General features: G+C 37.0%; 2 protein-coding genes across 2 annotated transcripts; one reads left to right on the top strand and one right to left on the bottom strand.

The window, feature by feature from the left end:
- The first annotated feature begins 252 nt into the window (after positions 1-252).
- PJVK (pejvakin) lies at positions 253-14,235 on the top strand. The gene is made up of 6 exons (XM_006034538.2): positions 253-463; positions 3,197-3,392; positions 5,139-5,280; positions 7,279-7,396; positions 9,362-9,457; positions 11,401-14,235. Exons 1-6 carry the CDS (start codon positions 253-255, stop codon positions 11,700-11,702), a joined length of 1,065 nt encoding a protein of 354 aa, XP_006034600.1. The 3' UTR covers positions 11,703-14,235.
- A 135-nt stretch (positions 14,236-14,370) lies between these two features.
- FKBP7 (FK506 binding protein 7) lies at positions 14,371-21,581 on the bottom strand. Its single transcript, XM_025216550.1, has 4 exons — positions 21,367-21,581; positions 18,599-18,750; positions 15,382-15,515; positions 14,371-14,736 (listed from the first exon to the last, which is right to left on the bottom strand). The coding sequence occupies exons 1-4, from the start codon at positions 21,579-21,581 to the stop codon at positions 14,575-14,577; spliced, it is 663 nt and encodes a 220-aa protein (XP_025072335.1). The 3' UTR covers positions 14,371-14,574.
- Between the last annotated feature and the right edge of the window lie 18 nt (positions 21,582-21,599).

Here is a 21,599-nt window from a genome sequence, read left to right as displayed (position 1 = left end):
AGTATACTGGATTAGATGACATAATTGAAGGAAGTTGAGAGAGTTCTTGAACAATACACTGGAAGCTGGCTTGTTAAGCCATTATTGATTCTCTTCTCCAAGTAAAGCATACCTAGCTTTACAACAAAGCTTAACATTAGGTTTAGCCGCAGGCTAATTAATTTACAATATCATTACAAAAGGATTTTAACATGGGTATGAGATCTGGAAATTGCAGGTGATACAGCGCTTTTTTATTACTGCTACCATAATATGTTTGCTGCTGCTACCAAAAATTTTGTTAAGCAGGTTGATGATGGAGGGAGATTAATTCCTGTTCCCAGTCTCAGTGAAGCTGACAAATATCAACCTTTGAGCCTTGTTATTAAGAAGAGAACGTGTTTTCTTTCAAAAAAATCTAAATTTGCTTCAACGCCTTTCACCTTAAAAGACATTCTTCAGGGAGAGAGAGAAATTTCTTCAGGTACGTTTTCTGTCCTTCTTTAAATCCTATAAAATAATATTTTGCAGTACATGTAGAACTATAGTAATATGTGGAAATCATAAATAACATGAGGCTGTATTGGTATATTTATCAGACAATTGCCTTAATGAGTTATGTAATAAACTCATGGATTGGAGGAGTAAATTATAAACATTGTTGGACTTTAATAAAAAGTTAAAGCTGAACTTCTATGATTACTAGGTCTCTAAAGGAAGGCACCACAGTCAGCCCAATGAAATGGACTAAATATCTATAGTTTCCAAAAACGAGTTTAAAACTCCATTTAATGTATTAATAAAATTAAAGTGTAATTCAACCTTATGTTTGTTTACAAAGTATGATTACAGAAGAGTCCCCACAAATACATTAATATATCTTGCCTATGACTTACCTAAAGTTCCACTATTCCTTATAGACTTTATAAATACACATATTCAGTAGTATTTACTAGTGACAAAAAATACTAGCCTCAATCCTGCAGTTGGTTTATATGAATGAACACTTGTATTGCCTCAGTTAGTAGAGCTCAGCACAGGGGCAAGAACTTACCAATACTGATCTGATTAAATCCTTTTTATATAAGATATTATAAAATTATAATTCATTTCTTTTTATTCATTTTTATTTTTCATTAATTTTATGCAGACATTTAAGAAGTGTAATTGCTTCTAGATATAAAGTTTAATAAGTCTTAAGGAGACACTGTCATAACACGTATACATTTTGACTATAGTGCCTATATTCTCCCTCATAGAGCCACATAACTAATAGCTATCTATAGTGTTGCTTTATATTCTAAAATAAAAAAGTCAAATCAATTTTAGAACCTTAGCCTTAATAAACAACCTAGTAAGACAACCAATGAATTCACATGCAAGGGGGAATAGCTATAGGAAAAAAATTATATTTCAGGATTACAAGGAAAATTGACAGAAAAATAAGTGTTAAATCCTTATACTGATGAGTAATATATTCATCAGTACACTGATAAATCCTTATACTGATGAGAAAGTCAGTTGGATTATTTGTATGAGTTAAAGTTGCAAAAGACTTGTAAGCCTTTGAAAAAATTGAGGACACTTGGATACTTTTTAAAGTAAGGGTGAGATCTCATGAAAAGAATTTACTTTGACTTATATTAAGAATTTTAAAATTTGTTTTCTAATTTTGTTTGACAAAGATGTATTTTTGATGACAGATATATGTATTGATGACTGATATGTATGGGTACAATCCATTTAGCCTTATGAGAACACATATAAAACAATTTATAGAAAATTTAACTGAAAGATTTGATCTCGATAACCTTAAAATGTCACTCTAACCGGTAGACTACAAGGTTTTAATTAACAGATATATAGATTTAACCCCAGACCCTCAAAGGCTTTTAGATGCCTCACTCATCTCACTCATTTGAGATTCTGGGCCTTAGGCATAATATTTTGATCTTAGTAGGTTCTTGTTTTTCCAGTCAGTCTATCAGAAAAAATACCTTATATATAACTAGGAAAATATTACTTAAAAATACTTATTGGGGATAGAAAATAAGGAAATTCCCTACTTTATTGCAAGATCCATGTTTATGCAAAATTTCAAGGAAGTTAGACTTGGTTTGCTTTATAGTTTGCTACTTTTTCAAAAATGGATCAAGTGGATTCTAACTTCTATCAAGTGATAAGGGCCAGGAAGCACATATGGTATGTTACCATCAGTTCTTTGTATTACAAATTCAACTCTATTGCTGCTACTGAAAAATTCAGAACTTATTAGAATAAATTTTACTTTGGATAGTATTACATGGGACTTCACAGCAACTAAGATAGTGTAAAAATTACAACGGGAAAAAACTATCATGAGCCTCCATGAAAAACGCTATGAGGAGGGCAACATATTCTGTAGATATAGCACTAGGTTAAGTGTCTAGAGACTAGGTTTTGTTTTTGGGTTAGACATTGACATATCGTGTGAATTTGAACAAGTCACTTCCTTTGTACTTAAGGTTCTCCCTTTACAAATGCAGATGAGACATTATCTTCAATTTATAAAGTGCTGTTATATTTATGGATAAAAATAGATGATAATATAATCATGGGCAACTGGTGCCTCCTGAGTCAGGAGGGCACTTGTCCCCACAGCAGCCAGTAAGCAACAGGGAAGGGGTCCCCCTGTGGCTGATTGTGCTGACCGGGGGAAGGTGTCCTCGCGGCCAATTATGCTGACCTGGAAGTGCCAGGGGCATGCCCAGAAATGCCAGGGGCGCTTCTCCTGGTGCCCCACTCCCTGGCTGGCGCTCTCGGGGTGGGGGGCAGCACTCCCACCTGCCCCCTCTGCCCGTCACCTAAGCGGGGAACGCTCACTTTCAGGGGGTGCACCAGTGCTCTCAGGGGGTGCATGTGCACCCCCCCTACATGTCGCCACTGAATATAATCATTATTGATTAGCTTCCTCTATTTGTTTGTATTTCATTGCAAAGAAATTAATGTCAGTACTTGGTATTGTGAGAGTGATGCACCCTGTTCTTTCATTTAATTTTGTTTTGGTAAAACTAGTGACTAATGTCAAACTCCCTTATATTACTGACATAATTCTCATCCATTTGGTGCCTGCATATTTAGATATTATTCTGTTTATAACCTGAGGATTTCTACTTTATCATATTGTACCTGGACATGAAAGTGTTTTCCAAACCAGAAAATATCCTCTTTTCCTCAGGTGTTTCATCCTATCAGTTGTTGAACTATGAGGACAAATCAGATCTTTCTCTGAATGGTAAACGAGGAAATCAGATAATGAATGATGTCGGGGTCAATATTGATGGATCAGATTCTGTTGCAGTTAAAGCTTCATTTGGCATAGTGACCAAACATGAGGTTGAAGTACCAACATTGCTTAAAGAACTTACGACTAGGTTAGTACTACTTTTTTATATACTTAGCCTATCTGACTCTATAATTAGATTACAGGAAATTTCATTGCAGTCTTGTTTCATATTCCATTAATATAATAGTGTGCTTTTTATTGAATAAGTTAAAGAAAAAAAATCGCTATCAGACCCTTAATAAATGCTTGGATTATAAGGTCAGAAGGGACCACTATGATCAGCAGTTCTAACCATCTACATAGCACAAATGGTGGGACTTTCCTGAATCAATCCCTGTTTGAATTAATATATATCTTTAGGCAAATATCAAATATTGATTTTAAAATGTCCAGTGATCAAGAATCCGGCACAAACATTGATAATTTATTCCATTTACTATCACTGTTAAACATTGGCACTTTATTTTGAACAGACTTGTATAGCTTCTGATTCCAGTCAGAAGCTATACAAGCTTCTGGATCTTGTTACATTTTTATTTGTTAGATCAGCCATATGCTACCAAAGATCATTTCTTTATGTAGATATTTATGGAATGTAATCAAATCTCCCCCTTAACCTTCACTTTGATAAGCTAAATACATTAACTCCTTCAGTATTTTACTATGAAGAATGTTTCTAATCACTCTTAAGGTTCTTCTCTGAATCCCCTCCAATTTTTCATCATCCTTCTTTAATTGTGGATGCTGGAACTGACTGCACTGTTCATAAAATTGGGGCACCAGTGCCAAACACAGAAGTAATATAACCTCTCTGTTCTCAATTTATATTCCTCTGTTTATACAACCAAGGATTGCATTAACTCCTTTGGCCATAGCTTCCCATTGGAAGCTCACGGTCAACTGATTATCCACCTTGAAAGTTGTCTTTCTAGAATTACTGCTTTCCAGGATGGAGTCCTTGCATCCTGTAAGTATGGCTTGCATTCTTGTTCCTAGGCATGTGACTTCCTAGACATGTGACATTTGGCCATAGTAAAATGGAAATGGTTTGCATGACCTACTTTCCCAAGCAATTTAGATCCCTCAATATCAGTGGTTTGTCCTGCTCAGTATTTACTGCTCCTTAAATTTATGTACACTTTATCAATAATTATTTTTTCCAGTTTAGTAATACAAGTTTAAAAACCTTAGGGCTAATAACGAAATCTTGCAAGACTCACTAGAAACATATGTATTTGATGATCATTTCCTGTTTATACTTCTGTTTTGAGATCTATCCGTTATGCAGTTTTTACTAATTTAATATGTACTATATTTATTTTGCATAATTGTAGTTTCATAATCAAAATACTGTGTGGTATCAGATCAAATACCTTTCAGAAGTCTTAGTATACTGTATTAATAATATTTTCACTACCAATCAAGCATGTAATCTGTTCAAAACAGTTATCGTATTAGATCTGTTTTCCATAAACTCATGTTGATTGATATTAATGACAATACTCTTCTTTAATTCTTTATTAAGAGTCCTATATCAGGAGTTCCATTATTTTGCCCATGGTTAAGGTCAAAGTGACAGGTGTACAACTCCTTGAGTTATTTGTTTTAGCCTTTTTTTAGTATTGACATACTTGCTATCTTTCTTCCATTTCAATTGAAAATTCCTGGTCTTCCAAGACTTACTGAAAATCAACACTCATATTCCAGAGACCTCCTCACTTAGCATTTTTTAAACTGTACAGTGCAAGTTATCCAGATCTAGTTTATAATGTCTGATTTTATTAGATGTTGTTTAATTTGCTGATTATGTATGGATTCTTTCTGTTTATTTTAGAAAAATTAACTTTGATCATTGCCTCGTCCGTCAGGCAAGACAAAGTAGGAAGGAAGTTCTGTGTGTGGTAATGGAAAGTATTAGAACAACACGGCAATGCTCATTATCTGTCCATGCTGGAATGCGTGGGGAAACAATGAGGGTAAATATGTTTGACAGATGTATCTCACTAAAGAGAATACAGTAGAATTCTTTTTGTAGTTGTTTGTTGCCAGATTTTTACTGAGTTTACACTGGTATAAACCCAGAGCAATTTTAATAGAAGTCATTGGAGTTGTATTGATGTAAATGATATGGTCCTCTGTTTCTTCTGGGGGGGGGTTTGCGTTTTTTTTGTGGAGTGTAATTACTACAACGCTGTTAGGATCTTTGAGTGTCATTCTGGCCTTATGAAGAGCAAAACTCCCATTAACTTTAATACTGTCAGGATTTTAGCTCTGTTCAATTAGTATTGGCTTTGTACCACAATTATATCATCTGTATAAAAATATGAATGCAGTCTTCAATTAGAAAACATGCTTTCAAGTCAGATTCTGTATGAGAGAAGAGGACAGATCACTAAAAATGAAAGGAAGGAAAGAGACATGATGGTGGTGCTGGCAAGGGCCATGGTGATCTGTTCTGAGTTGTTGGAACCATTTGCTCCCAACCCATCTACACTGCTAATAGTTCATCTCTGATGCACCTGAGTGTGAGTGAGTGGGTAGGGCTTATTTTGTCAGTATCAAACTCAGGATATTGAAGGAAGCCATATAGACATAGCCTAAGTTAAGTCTAACCAAATCCGATATTTGTCCCAGAAATAGTCCTTAGAAATTACTTGGTAGCCATTCATAATGAACACAGTAAGTCACCTTTACTTGTGTAGTCCCCATTGCTGGTTAATTAGGCCTGAATATAAATGTAAATGCTATTTCTCATTAAAAGGGAGCCTACTATAATGCTATAGAATAGGAAATACAGTCTGTAACACTATCATCAACAAAAAGCAAAGCAAATTCACTAAGAAAGATGGCACATTTGGGCTCAAGATCAGCACAGCTGAGTTTGAGGGTTTGGAGAGTAGGAACCACAGTGCTGGGGTCCTATTAAGGCATAAAAATTAGAGTTGAAGAGGTAGGAAGAAAAGAGATTTAGAAGTAGGTGGTGTACTACTGTCTTTCTGGAGAAAGGAGGTGGGAAATACCACAGCTTTGCATTTGAAAAACAGGTTATCAGAAGCCAGCCCTGGGATCATTTTTAAATGGAATGTTGTTTCCACACATCCCTATGCTCTTGTAAATGTTAAACTTCTTTTGAAAACTTAAAAGAGCTATTTTTGAATGCCAAAGGAAGGTGAAAGTACCCCCATTGTCTCTGTATGCTGGGAGCAGGGCTGAGCTGATACAGCCCAGCCCTGCTCCTAGCACTATTTTCAGAAAGGGAGGGGGTGAAGGGAGTAGAGGGAGCTAATTTTGAGGGTTGCCCAGCTGGTGCTGGAGGATGGGGTGGGTGGATTGGAGCCCCCTTGAGTTGGGGAGCTCCAATGCACTTATCCCCCAACTCCAGCACAGACTGAGGAAACCCCAGAACGGACCTCCCTCCCTTGCCTTCTTCCCCTCCCTCCCTGAAAAAGCACCAAGGACAGGGGGTGGGGTGGGGGGTGGAGCTAGAGGAAGACGCTTCAGAGACATAGTCTCTCTCCCTGGATCGGCTCCAAATTGGAGCACGATCCCTCACCCTCCTGACCTAACAGCTAATGTCTGTTGGGTCAGGAGAATCTGTCTAACTCATGGCACTTTCTGTAAACTGCCATGAGTTAGACTGGGGAGTTGAATATTTTGGATTGCTCATCCAAATCGAAATGAACCAATAATCCTTCGAGAATTGATAATCACTAATGTTTATGTATCAGGCACAAAACCTATGTTTCTATGCCCAGATTGGAAATTAGCTTGTTTTCTCTTCATCAAACAGTAGTGAAGTGTAGAACAGAAAGGATTCCATTAGTATACTGATCAGCATTGATAACATTTCTTTAGAGATTGAACTTGATCTTGTTTCAAAAAAGTTTCTACTGCTGAATTTTTTTTCATATAGTTGTAATATAATCTCAGTTTAAAATATTTTTCTTTTAATATATTTCTTTTTGTAATCATAGTTTCACATTATCGAAGACCAGAATTATAAAGTACGGGACAAAGCTATCGTTTTTCCAGCACACACAACCATTGCATTTAGTGTATTTGAACTTTATATTCACTTGGATGGTAATTTTGGTAAGTGGCCTGTATTATAATTATTACTATTAGCTATAGATGTTAGACTTTCAAACAGTTCTTGCTCTGAGAGTTGGCATACCCAAGCCTCAATCCCATAAATGTTTATGCACATGCTGATTGATGTCATATGGCCTAGTTCCAAAACAATTTTTTTCTAAAATACATGCAAAAAGTATTGGAGTTTGATTTATTTTGTAAAAGATTTCACAAAATTAACTAAGATGTGCATTTTAAATGTAAGCTTAAAAATATTAAAACAATATTTTAATGGTTACATACAGCAGATACTGTTGTACGTCAACATATAATTTTTCAGGTTTGTCTAGGCATCTCAGGGTCATCTGATCCACTTCTGCATAAAAGAAGAACATGGTGCCCCCACCAACAAAACAAAACAGAACAGAACAGAACTTCTAAACAAACAACGGTTTTCCAGCCTGGGACTTTCATTTTAATTAGCACCAAAACAATTAAAAATAGTCTCATGAATCACGGTTATGTATAGGCCAGGATAGGTTGGGGCAACAATTATTGTTAGAGGCAAATGATTAAAAATTGTAACAAAATAAACAAAACAATTACTTAACACAAATAAAGAAAATTAATGCACATATCTATAACTTTCCATCTATAGAAAAGTTAAAATGTCTGTTTCCTTTATTTTCCAGTGCTCCGTATTTCAGCCTAGGACTATAGTTAGGTGGGAACCATTCTGTCAGTCGGGATGCTTTGAAAACTACCTGCAATTCAGTTTTAGAGCTTGTTCCTGTACTTAGTAAAGTCAGTTGCAAAACTGACGTTCATTTCATATTTACAGGCATAGGTTTTTAAGGCCAGATCCATAAAGGTATTTTGAAACTTAAGTCCTAATGATTTGGATATCTAAATACCTTTTTAAATCAGAGCATTAGTGAGCACATTTTGTTTAGACTGTCTTTAAAACACGAAATAAAAGAGAAGAGAGAAACTCACTGAGGTAATGTTTATTTCAGAATATTCATGTACTACTATTCACTTGTTACAGAAGTTCTTTGCAATACCTTAGATATAAATTCTGTAATGGAAGCCCTCTAAATTTTGAAGCCCATTGATTCTGATTTATGTGGCATATTTGTATTTCTGTTACGACTTTCAGTACATTCAAAACTAGGTATAATTATTGAATTAAAAATTAAAAGAAGTAATGCAACCAGTACAGTATTATTGGATATTCATTTTGGTATCAAGTACAATGTAAATCTCAGTTTTGGAATGCCTGTCAACTTGATTTGTAACTGTACATAAATGTACTAGCACTGATTTTTTTTTTTTTTTTTTGCTAAAATGATCACCAGTCAACAGTGTTGATTTATATTTTCATCATTAAGGAGCAGAGATAGTTTTCAACTCAGATGATTGAGAGCTGGTAGCATGATACTTTAAAGTGACTGGTAAATCCAGTAAAATGCATATCAATTTGCTTAGTTTTTACTACAGCTATTTTTGCTAGAAACTTGAGTTATTTATTTATACTTTAAAAGCTCACTTGTGTATGAATTTCCATTTTTAGTTTCAAATGGGACTGTGGCTTTATTCCTTCTTCAAATGTAAAGCAGTCCATTAAGGGGATACGGACTACCCAGCCCTTTAATTTGGAAATTCCGAACCCAAAGGTCATTCTAAACCATTAAAAAATAATAAAATAAATAATTACCACTTTACTCCAATAATTACCACTTTACTGGGTCTATTTGTTGCATCTCACTTAATATACTAGCATTTGTACATGTTTGCTTTACATTAGCATTTCTAGCAGTTAAAGCCAAGCAGAATGTCCAGCAGAAAAGCTGAATTTAATCTTAAGCATTTTGTTAGCTTTATAATACCTGTTGTAAAGTAAAAAAGATTTTGTACTGTGCTTTGAAATAGAATACTTTTGAATTTCATCCTTCCAAAAAGTCTTTTTTTTTTTTTTATATACAGAATTTTGTGTCACTCCAGTTTCCAAAGGAGGATTTGAAAAAGAGCAATCTGGATCATTTTCAATGAGCAAATTAAGGAGTAATCTGTTCCGTCGAAGTATGATGTTTTTGTTCAAGTTCACTAATTAATATATTAAGTGCATGTTTTGGGGTTTGGGATTTTTTTGGAGGGGCAGGGGTTGGCTTAGTGTGCAAGTTCAAGAACTCAAAATACCTAAGCAAAAAATAATTTAAACTTAAAATATGCACTGAGATAAAAGTTTATTAAAATAATTGCAAAAATCTTAAGATATAAATTGAAACAATTTGGTTTAAAATAATTATACCTTTAAGAAACATTAGTAATATTATCATGAAAACCATCATTAAGTATTATAATATATATATGTATGTGTGTGTGTGTGTGTGTGTGTGTATATAAACTAATATTATACAATGGCAACATTTTAGTTTGTTAACCTATTTATATTTTTACAACTTACAGACAGTATTGTTATCAAACCTCCAAGGATGATATATAAAATGAGCTTGTAAATATAAACTATTTATCAATTAAATATACTAAAACATGTTTTGGAAGAAGCAATCCTGAATTGATAAGGAAATGTTGTATCCATGGTTGTAGATTTTCTCTCCAACGATATGAAACCAAAATTTTAACAAGCAGTACAGTTGATACAATTAAAGACTTCACATTCTCCATCCTAAGTAGTTAGATTTACTTCAGTACTATCCAGTACAGGCAGTCCTCAACTTATGGCGCTTTGACTTACGGCAATTCCCACTTGCGGCGCTCCACCATTTACACTCATATTATTACTTAGGGCGCTGGATCTTCACACTTATGACACTACAGGGATATTTACAATGAGAAAAAGAGGGCAGCAAAACAAACATCCCTGGATCAGTTTCTCAAAAAGCCATCAAGTGGCCCCAAGTCTCCCCAAAATCTCCCCAAAGAAGCCCTTCTGAATTCCATGACCCTGATGAAGGTGATTCACCTTCTGATTAAATAAAATTCTGTGTGATTAGTTACTGTATTGCCCTGTTTAACAGATTTATATACAGTACACTTTAGAAAGCTTTGTACTGCATAATGTATATCATTTATAGTTGACTAAATAGTTGATTTCAATATGGTGTTTATAGTCATTTCTATAAAAAGTTGGGCATCAGGCCCTTGTTCAGGAACATAACCCCCTACTAGAACATTGTTTCTATGGGAAAATCAGATTCGACTCGTTTCAACTTCCAGCACCTTTTCCCAGGAATGTAACCTGCTGTAAGTGCGAGGACTGCCTGTAAGGGCAAATAAAGTCACTTGGAACACTGCCATTTGCTTAAGTGAGTAGAGGTTCAGGCCACATTTTTCTCATTCTAAGTATGGGGGAACCTACAAGTGCAAGGGTAAATGTAAATGTGGTGGTGCAGTAATAACTATTTCTAATGGTGGCCTTTGCAGAGGTGGCTTTATTGTTTCCTCTTTGATCACAGGGGTTTCTTGGGGAAAAGCTAAATGTAGTGCAAATTAAAAAGGCCTCTGTTGCTCTGATCAGCTGTGGGAAATAGCAGCCTCTAAGGTGTAGTGATCACTGGGTTCAATAAATACAGGCGCACATGAATGAAAACAAAAAACTAAGTGTTATTTGTGAAGCAGTAGGCAAGCCTCTCTAGTCTTTTAGTCTCTCTAACTAGTTTAGCTGAAGGACCGTCTGTCTCCCAATTCCCAACCTCTGTAATCTAAGTAAGGGAGTATTTCCAAACTTTTGTAAGAAATTACACTTTGCAAGAATGTGATTTCAACAGTAATAAAATAAGCCTCCTGCAGATCATACCTCAGGAATTTCTGATGGGAAAAATAATTGATGAAAAAAGAGATGCATAGGAATGTCAAATGTGAGCTGAAAATGGAAAGCCATTTACTTCCTTGAAAGTGGTTTCTCAAATGTGGTTTCATGGTCCAGTTATTTCATGGTGTGGCATAGAGAGTTCGTAACATGCAGACAAGTCATTGGTATTTTTGTGTGCATTCTTTTTCAGATAAGTGGGTATTGGAGACTGTTGCTAACTCAGATGATTACTTGGAGGAGCTTTTAACAGATTATTATGAAAAAGCTGCAAGCATGACTGATGTCTCTACAAGCTATCTCAGAGAAGGGTCTCATATCCGAGTGAATTTACTTAATAACAACATCCCAAAAGGTCCATGTGTCCTTTGTGGCATGGGTCACTCTAAAAGGGAGACAGTCTATGGATGTCTCGAGTGTTCTTTTCATGGACAAAAGTATGTACGACTGCATGCTGTGCCCTGCTTTGACCTCTGGCACAGAAGGGTGAGATAAATTATCTGTGACAGTGCCTATTGTTATAGACTTAGGTATAACTGTGCCACAAACTTTCCAAAAGTGACTTAGTAAAGCATTAAAAGTGCAAAATGTTTTAGTATACTACTTTCTATTTTCAAGTGATGTTTTATTTTACACATACAGCTAATTATATTAATTAGTTTAGCATGTAGGGTTTTTTTTTTTTAAATATCACTGCTTTTCATTTTCCTAGCACTTTCTCATTTCATTATCCATGGTAACTAATCCATGTACTTTTAAACTGAATCAGAAAATAGCAATTTTTAGCTTCTTATATTTTGAAATGGACTTACAAAATTTGCTCTTCTTTGTAAAGATATTTCCTTAACTACATCAGGGTATGATGGTAAAATGAGAAAATCTGTTAAATATTTAGTGTTGTCATAAATGTTTAATCGAAGTATCAGATTAAAAACACATTGGAGGTTAGCTCAGTTTAAGGTTTCTTTTATAAAGGAGAAGACTGAAAAGGATCATAGCTGAGGATATGGGTTTCATATCAGGATGTGATTACCATATGTCTTTATTCTGACTATATTAACTCTGACCACCAGCTAGCGCACATTTTGCATAACTTGGATAACTTGCATCTGTTTTATTCTGAGTTAGACTGGCTATTGACTTGAATGTCTTTGATGTATACAGGTAAAAATATTGTAGCGATAATTTATATCACTAACAATAATGTATTACATCAATCCTTTTAGATTTCATGTCTGAAGTTCTGTTACCTAGAATAGGAATTTGGCAGCATTTTCTGTGGGGGATACTGGAATGACTCAGCCTGGATCAGAGAAAGGCAGGCATTAGGACCCAGCTGTTGCTGCCACTTCTCTCTGCTGAGCTGTTCAGTGTGGCATGATGAAAGCCCCTTCCACCAGAATCTGTGCTGCTTGACTGCAGCCAGGTAAAGGCACAGCCCCCTCCACTGGAGCCGCAGGTAGCTGACTGTAGTGTGCAAGAGGGAGAGCCCCTGCCACCAAATGCTGCCAAAATCACAGTTCTGCAGGCCACAGGTTGCTGACTCCTGACCTAGAGAGCCTAACATCACAACTTACAGTAGTTTGCATTATTGGGAGTACATACACTAGAGGGCACTGCAGAGTGTAATTCAGAACACTGGGAACTGGCACTGCTGTCCAGAATAGCTGTCACAAGTGTTTATGTCTCTCTTAATGTCATTATAAATTAAGTGGGAGATTAAAATTTTTATTCCTGCTTCCCTTGAAAAAACGGTGTGGTAGGTTTTCTGTTTCTTGCTAGCCCTACCAGTTTTGGTTGAAGCTTTAAACTTCATATTTTACCTAAAGCAGTGTTTTTCAAACTTTTTTTTTTTTTCATTTGTGGATCCCTAAAAAATTTTGAATGGAGGTGTGGACCTCTCTGAGTTTCTAAATGCGGGTATTCACATACTTCCAATTGAACGTAATTCTCTTTGGCAGACCCTTTAAACATAGCCTGCAGACCTCTGGGGGTCCACAGACCACAGGTTGAAAACCATTACACATTCAAATAAACAGCAATGTCTTTTTCTTTATAAATGAAAGGAAAAAATATTTGTTTTGCTGATAATGAAAAACAAGTTAGAATATTTCAATTTATGACTTGCATAGCAACCATAACTGTTACTACACTACACTTTTCCAGTGTAAGAGAAGCAAGAATCAGGTTCACGGAGTTAATTACGTTTATATTAAATAATATAATACTCCCACTCCCTCTGTATTGCACAACAAATTAGAAAAGTAGATGTCTGCTTTGAGGTACTGAACCTTAGTTCATTTTGCAATTTAATGTATTTTAAAAAGTGTAAAGAATGATCCACTCATTTTGTTAAAAATTGAATTTTCACTTACTGTTAACAGTATACTTTAAATATGTACAATTATGTTTACATTGTAGAAGTTATTGTAAATTGTTTTAAGAAATCTTTGTGCATTCATAGAATTCTAGTGACAGTGTCAATTTTAATGTTTTGATCTTGAGGGTTTTCTTCTAGAAGCATTAACATGATTATGACAAGCACACTTCATCTCACAATCTGTAATTCTATCACTGACCTGTTAAATCTATCATGATTTATTTTTGTCCATTGTCTTTGGGGAACCTGGGCTAGAAGCCTGCAGGGCACCATGTTTAAACAGCCATGGTTGGTCACATCTCAGCCTGTCAGAACTTAACTTCCCAGGCAAACATTATTCAATTCCTTAGAGGTATAACAAGAAATTTCTGTGTTGCAAGTTGTAGTGGTGGCTGCCACCATTCTACAGCCCCTCAAAATCAGCATCTAGGGTTGTATTACTGTAATTGCCTTGGCCAGCAATTAAGTTTTTTTAACTAGAGCCAAAATAAACTAATGATTCTAAGTAAGTTTTCATGAGCTTTCTCTATCTCCTTAGGAGTTTGAGGGGGATAGGAAAGTGTTTCCACTGCAGCTAAATTACAAACCCATCTTTCCTGTGAGTGGCCTACCATTGAACCCTCTCTGTATCTGATACAAAGGGAATAATGGGTTTGATCAGCACCCTGCTCAGTTTGAGTGAGAATTGGTACTGTAGATCAGAGGCTAATTTTAGTTAAGTAATGTCTAGAATAATCATAATGTTTTATATCTGAATTAAGGATTGTGCAACACAGACTATGACATTTTCCAATTTGATTTATTTTGTAAATGCATCACATTCTTTACCGAAGTGTTAATGGCAAGGTTTTAAAAATCTTAAGAGCTATTAGAAAATTACCACAACAAAAATGTAAAAAAAAAAAAAGGGACAAAAAGAATGTTCATTGTAAAAAATCCTTGAATTTAGTGTGCAGAAAGCAGCCAAGAGATTTTATAAATAATTTACTATAGTTCATCGTGTTGGTAGACATTGTATTCCTTGGCAGATATGAAGCCATCTCCATCATGGTCATTCTTCTTGAATATATCAGTTAAAATAATATCATGATCTGAAGGATCACGCTTTTTACCATCTCTGGCAAATTCCTGTTTTAAATATTGGCTTATCTGAAAAAAATGAAAACATATCAAACTGAGTTGATTTTTGAGTCCACCTTGATAAAACCTGGCAGGCATTCACACCACAAATGTAATTTTACATTTGAGCTAGAAGTTCTCACATTTGAAGCTATAGAAAATTATGCTGAAAGACCAAAATATTAGGCAAGCGTATAAAAAATGCATTAAAATGTCTACCTTCTCACACCTCCTCTTTATCAATATGGATTAATAGTATATAATGAGTCATAAATGACAAATACCTTTAAACAGTTTGGTCTGTCTGACCAGTCTATAATGCATAAATATCCCAATCCTAAATATTTCACTTTTGTTGGTAGTTCCAATACACAGATCAAGAATTGAAGAGTTGTAGCACAAATACTGATCTCTGTGCTTCCAAAGCTATGCTGTGAGTAAAACAATCTAGTTTGCTTGAAAACAAGCCTACCCAAGCTCTGGTCACCGCAGTTTGTACCCTGGCAAATCTCGGATGCAGCTTTATATTTATCAAAGGATATGATTATGCAGCACAAGGCAGGACTGTGTAGGCATACCCAAACTGATAAGTAGATACCAAGGTTGTTTATATAGGGATAACGCATCTTCTTTTCTATTAAAGTGGTATCTTCTGAAGTAGTTAAGGCATTTTACCTCATCTTGAGAGAGTTTTTTGTCATTATCTATGTCTATCTGTTGAAAAGCTTCAACACTCCGTGGTCCTTTATGTACTGCATACAGTTCAATGTCAAAGATCAACGTTGCATTTGGTGGAATCTTGGCTTGTGCTAGGAACACAAAAGAATTTTAGGATTCACAGAAAGGTTAAAGATCACATTACTGGCAAATACACTTGTATCTCTATTCATCCATAGGAATAGGGTAATAGTGCAGTACTCCAATTTGTTTAAAACCCGAATAAAATTCTAATAAAAATATATACTATTTCCCTCTTTAAAGGGAAGTTTTGAAACAAAATGTGTACACAATTCATACCCATGAGCCTTCTTTTGAAATCCTCATGCTGTTATATGTCATTCAATGATATGTCATCATTGAGAAATTAATTACATTCATGCCCTTCAATTTTTTTAAATTTAAAATCAATATCTGCTATAATGGAGCCATGTTTATATATCTTCTTTGTTTGACAAGGAAACAAAACAGGTTATAAAGGTTACTAAGTTCTGCAAAAAAGGTTTGCTACCTAATTGCATCTACTGTTAAGCAATAGTCGCACAAAAAATCCAGTGAGTCAAAATACGTAACCATTTTGAAAAGTAGTTATGGAAAGACAAATGGTCAAGTATTCAGCATCCAAGTCATCAGATCACCATGTTTAAGAGAGCTATAGAATGATCTGTTCAATCCTAAAGGAGGGAAGGAAAGTGAGCTCAAACATTTCTATGTCAAAGCATCTTCTGGTATCAAAGATATAAAGAAAATAATAGTTACAACGATAGCTCATTGTATCATGCTTCTGGCCAAAAGGGGGTGAAAAAGTGATAGACAAACAAGAAGACGAGATCACTGAGATCTAAACTTAAGGCAAAAAACTTTTAATGGCTAACCATGCAGCATGCAGTTAATATGGAATCATACTAGATCCTACTTATATACTTGCTGACCTAATGCTAATGATAATAATCAGAAACTTGTCAGTATCTATTTCTGAGCTTCAACATATCCTAGTGAGCTGAAGAAAAAGGTAAAGCATTCTTTTTGAAGAGTAGAGGACAATTACTAATATTACCGGAATTTCTCACTCAAGTTGTCTATAATAAAAGATAATGACAGGCTTTAGACTTCTTGCGACAAATTGTTTCAAATGTGTAAAAATCTTGAATATTTACTGCACAGACACATATGCAACAGGTCAGCTGACATTTATAAATATAGGATACAAAGTTATAGACCTTTGTGCAGGTAATTAAAAGAATAATACATACCAGAGGAAAAGATACATAAAGACCTAAGAAAGCCACATGCATCTTGTCTAATTCAAAGTTAGGCAGGCATCTTCCCCGGCATGCAGGAGTACGCTGAGACAGAACAAAATTGTTGTAGGGAAAAAAAAGACTTTCTTCAAGCATTGCCTAGGAACAAATAGTTACATCTAATATTAGATTTAAGGATCTGCTTTTGTAACAGCAATTTCTCATTATGACAAGATGTGCTCACGACTTACAGTGAATAAGCCAATTATAGTGTAACTGCACTGGGTTCAATGCTATTTCATTAAGGATACAGCTGGTTAATGGAATTTTGGCATGGGACAACATCAGTGTATTTAATCAATGCACCTCATTCATAGTTGAAGTTGGATTACAAAAACATACATTACAATACTGTCCATCAGTTGAAACACTTCATGATAAAGCTCCAAGTCCTTAGTCAACCTATGCATGTCTTTTAAATTACATACATACATGTAATAAATTCAAAGTTTTCTTTTCTGCATTCAGTGGAATGATAGCAACCATAATAATTATTACACTGGCTGATGCAACTAGCTGTTAAATTAGTACCTAGACACTTTGCCAAACAAATATTAATTCCAAGTGTCTACAGAATTTCATATGGCTTTGCATACAAGGAACAAGATTTTATTAAAGGACCATTTTGGCAATGCCTAAATAACAGTAGTTAAATGTGAATGTTATATAGCAAGGAAAAAAGGTAACAGCAATATTAAATATTTATTGAGCTCAGAATAAGGCAATCTCTGGTACCCTCACAAACACATAACTGAAGTCCAAAACTTTCTATAAAGCAACAGTTTTAAGAAACTGGTCTTTTTAAAAAAAATAATTCATATTATAATCTAAATTGTAAGGAATTGTTATCTATGTTATGTAAATTTGTAACAGTGATTCCACACAACGGGCACACTCTCTCTCTCTCTCGCATACAGTTGCTGTCTAGAGGCAAGGGAGAGTAGCTGTATATACCCTTTTGTGGTGGAGACAGAAGATAGGATTAAGAAAACCCTACTCAAGGATGAAAAATTAGCAAAGCCCAGCCAGGAGACCATGGAAAGCCCTGCTGCCAATTGTAGTGCTCCTATCACAAAAGTTCAGGGCTAGCACAGGAAAGGCATTAGCATGGATTCATTCTTATACATTCATTTCTGTATATCTTTACCCACGTGGGAAGGCCTGATGCACGTGAGCAATTCACTTTATTTAGATTGTGTGTATATGTATGGACTACTCATGCTGAATAAAAGTTTGTACAATCAGACCCTGTAGTTTTAGCTATAAAATAAAGTGGAAAGACTGGGGGCACGTACAGAGGAATGCGCACGTGAATTTCCCTGGAGAAATAGCAGCAGCACATAGTTGTGCTGCTTTTACTTGTCCCTGGGGAATGCCCCTGTATGTGTGCTCTGGCACATGGCAAATTACCCTGGATGGGGTAGGGGAGGATGTGGGGCCAGCACCTGGGGCCCTCCTGGGGCTTCAGTGGCAATGATGCTGGCATGCAGAGCCTGGCTGGTAGCCAAAGTGTAGCTCTGGCTGGCCAGGCTCTAGTTTGGGGCAACACATGCTGCACCCACAGGCACCACCCTTCTATTTTTTTTTAAACACTTTTTTTTTTGTTTTGTTTTTAGATACCAGGATTTAATTTTGGCTCAATGCTAAATGTAGCATGGAGAACTGTTTCAGGTGTGCTGCATGCATTTTGTAGTGCCTCAAAAGCTTTTGAGATGCCACAAACTGCATGTGTGCTTGTCTGGACATGTCCTGAATGGCTGGTCTTAAAATTAATGGCAACTTTTGCTTTCTTTGATATTTGTAGATAGGCAGCAATAAGGCAGAAAGAATAAAATCATTAATTTTAAAAATTAAGGATTTTTGGGTTTTTTTACCATATCCTTGCTCTCCATACGCTAATGATGGTGGAATTGTCACTTTCCGTTTTTCTCCAGGACACATATTCATCATACCAGTATCTAATCCTTTTATTACTTGTCCAACACCAAGAACAAACCATTTTGGATGGCCTTCATTTTGTGTCCGACTAAATAAGAGGGAAAAAACACAAAACACAAAAGCTTTTAATAAATATACAGTAAAAAAGGGACAATATTCAAATACTTAATGAAAAATATTAGTATTTCAGTACAATTCCATTTTAGAAAGAAAAACTATCAATTAATGAATTTAAACATATTAAGTGTTTAATTTTTTTACAAGCTTGTAGTTACTGAATTTTAAATATATCTTTTTATTATGACACATTAAAAAGTATGTCAAAATAAAAAATTTGTAACCTCTGATAAATATAATAATATATTAAGGTACTATGTTATTTTCTGGTATAATTTACTGCAAACTAGGGATCAAATCTTAAGTTGTGTATGCAAGTAAACTCCCAGATTTCATAGGAGTTTAGGAGTTTGTAAATCATTAACTAAAAATTAACTGCTAAAATTGCTCCTCCATACAGAGGAGCTGTATATAGAGAACAAAAACATTCAAAGAACAAAGCTTTAGAAATGATTCTTTCTTGAGTTTTCTCCAATCCTACAACAGTAGGGTAGTTCTGCTGCAAAATTGTGGATCACATAGGATCTGCATGATGCCTGGCCATTCCCACAACAGGGTGGGTCCTGAACACCGAGTCTGACCAACTGAGGCAGACACTATGGGCCAAATCTGATTTCCCCTATAAGGTACCTTCAGAATAGCTAATGGGGATGACCCTGGAGCATTATCACTGGTGTATTTCTGGATTTAGAGCATACATGCAGAAGCAGGTGGGCAGGAAGTGTTTTGGGCTATCTCGGTGGAGGAATGCTGCAAGGCAGACATGCCAATGCTAGAATAAGTAGGTGCAGATATAGAACAAAGCAGGTAATAAAAGTGATTTATTTTGGGTCTCTAAAGAAAAATCTGATGGTTAACCTATTATAGATCAAAGAGTCTGTAAGTGAATGATTCCTGATTAAAGGTGTAGCCTACTTTATTTTCTTACACCTAGCATACCCCAGAAAATAATACAGACCCTGATTTTTACACAGCTTGAAGAAAAAAAAAATCTTACCTTTTGGGAGAGGTAAGCAATTAATCCAGTGTGTCAGGTCTCAGGTCACACACTGGGTTTGATTCTGCATGTTGGATCTGTGCACTGGGCCTGTACCAGCCACCACTGTTGTGTGGCCAGGCAGGGACTGGAGCGGGCACATGCTCCATAACTTGGGATGGAGCTGAAGCCAGGACAAGAAGGTAAGCAGTGGTGGGGCAGAGATGGTGGGGGCAGCAGCTGTGGCTCTGACTCCAACTCCAGGTTTGGGGTCAGAGCTGTTATTTCTGCCTTACATGCAAATCCAAGACAAGTGGCTTTTTCAGCCCCCTTCTCCCTCCCCTGCCATGTTGAATGCAGGGGAAAAAAAACCCTTGTCCTGGATTTGTGTAAATGTGGTAAGTTTATCCTATGCTGTTTCTACACTGGGCTCTGAGGGGTGATACTAGAAAGACTTTAACATTCTTTAAATTTAGTTTTCTGCATTAATGTGTGTTGATGCATAGTAAAACCAGTTATTTATCAGCAAATACAGACCTCTTTATTGGTGGCAGATGCCCATTATGGCCCTCACCCTGGAAAAAAACGTAACCACCTACCTCTGGTACGCTGTGAACAAAATTAGATGTCTGCAGAAGATCCTGCCTACACAAGAAAACTGTTCAAGCAGAAGCAGCCTCTCAAAGGAATGATTTAAATACAGGAAAGCATACAACTCCTTTGTGTAACCAAGGCCTGCATCTTCACGTGTCTTTGGCAGAAATGCTATGCAATACTGTTGGGTTGTTGGTTGTAGCTGTGTTGGCCTAAGGACACAGGCAGACAAGGTTCTTTGGGTAGATGTGATATCTTTTAATACCAAGTAAACAGTTGGAAAAAAGTTCTTTGCAAACATTTTTCCAGCTACTGAGTTGGTCTAATAAAAGATACCACATTTACCCAAAGAACCCCATGCAATGGTGTTTGTGCTTTAAAATAACTGGCTGGGGATGTATATTATATGTCTATAAGGGACCCTCTAGATGTGCAGTGGGATCCGATGCATGATCCATACCATGGTGCTTCCTGCCATGACACACATGCATGACAGGATGGGTGACTGTGGGATTGCACATCATTTCCCATCACTCCTTGCTGCCAGTGCAGGGGGGAGCTCAGGATCATCCCGCACTGCCAAGTAACCAGCTCCTGCGGCTGCAAGCCTCTAGGTGGTGCTCTGGCTGGGAGCCCTGGCAGTTGATCTGGGCTCCCAGCTGTGGGGACACAGGGTGCACCCCCAGGGCTGGCAGCCCCACCAACTGACAGGGCTCCCAGCTGCAAGATGGCCCCTGATCCGTGCTCCCAGCTGACAGCGTGCGCGTGGCCACACGTTCAATCAGTGGCGTGACACCCCCCAGCCGCTAAATTATGCCACATTTTTGGTGGAACAGTTTTGCGGCTCACCCCTCATTTTCCTTCCATGGCTTCAAGGCGCTCAGGGGTTAGGACTGCACTGGGCGTGCGGCAGGGGCCCGAGGGAGGGAGGCAGCACCGGGACAGAACCCGGGCCGGTTTACACCGTTGGCACGAGGCCCCCAGGCCTGCCCTGCCCGGCCGGCCGCCCGCGCTCACCTGCAGTAGAAGCGGGCCCCGCCGCGGGCCAGGTACCCGTCGTAGTGCGCGTTGAGCATGTCGCCCCTCCTGCTGCGCGGGCTGCAGTCGGCGGGGACGTGCAGGACCTCGATCTTGACCTCCTCCCGCCCCGCGGTCGGCTCCGGCGTCTGCCCCAGCGCGGGGGTCGCCAGGAGCCCGAGCGCCTGCAGCGCCACTGCCAGCGCCAGCGCCATGTCCCCGCCGTGCCGCGT

This window comes from Alligator sinensis, unplaced genomic scaffold, assembly GCF_000455745.1.
Source record: "Alligator sinensis unplaced genomic scaffold, ASM45574v1 scaffold871_1, whole genome shotgun sequence".
In the NCBI taxonomy this organism is placed as follows: domain Eukaryota; kingdom Metazoa; phylum Chordata; order Crocodylia; family Alligatoridae; genus Alligator; species Alligator sinensis.
This window is presented reverse-complemented; position numbering and strand designations above follow the sequence as displayed.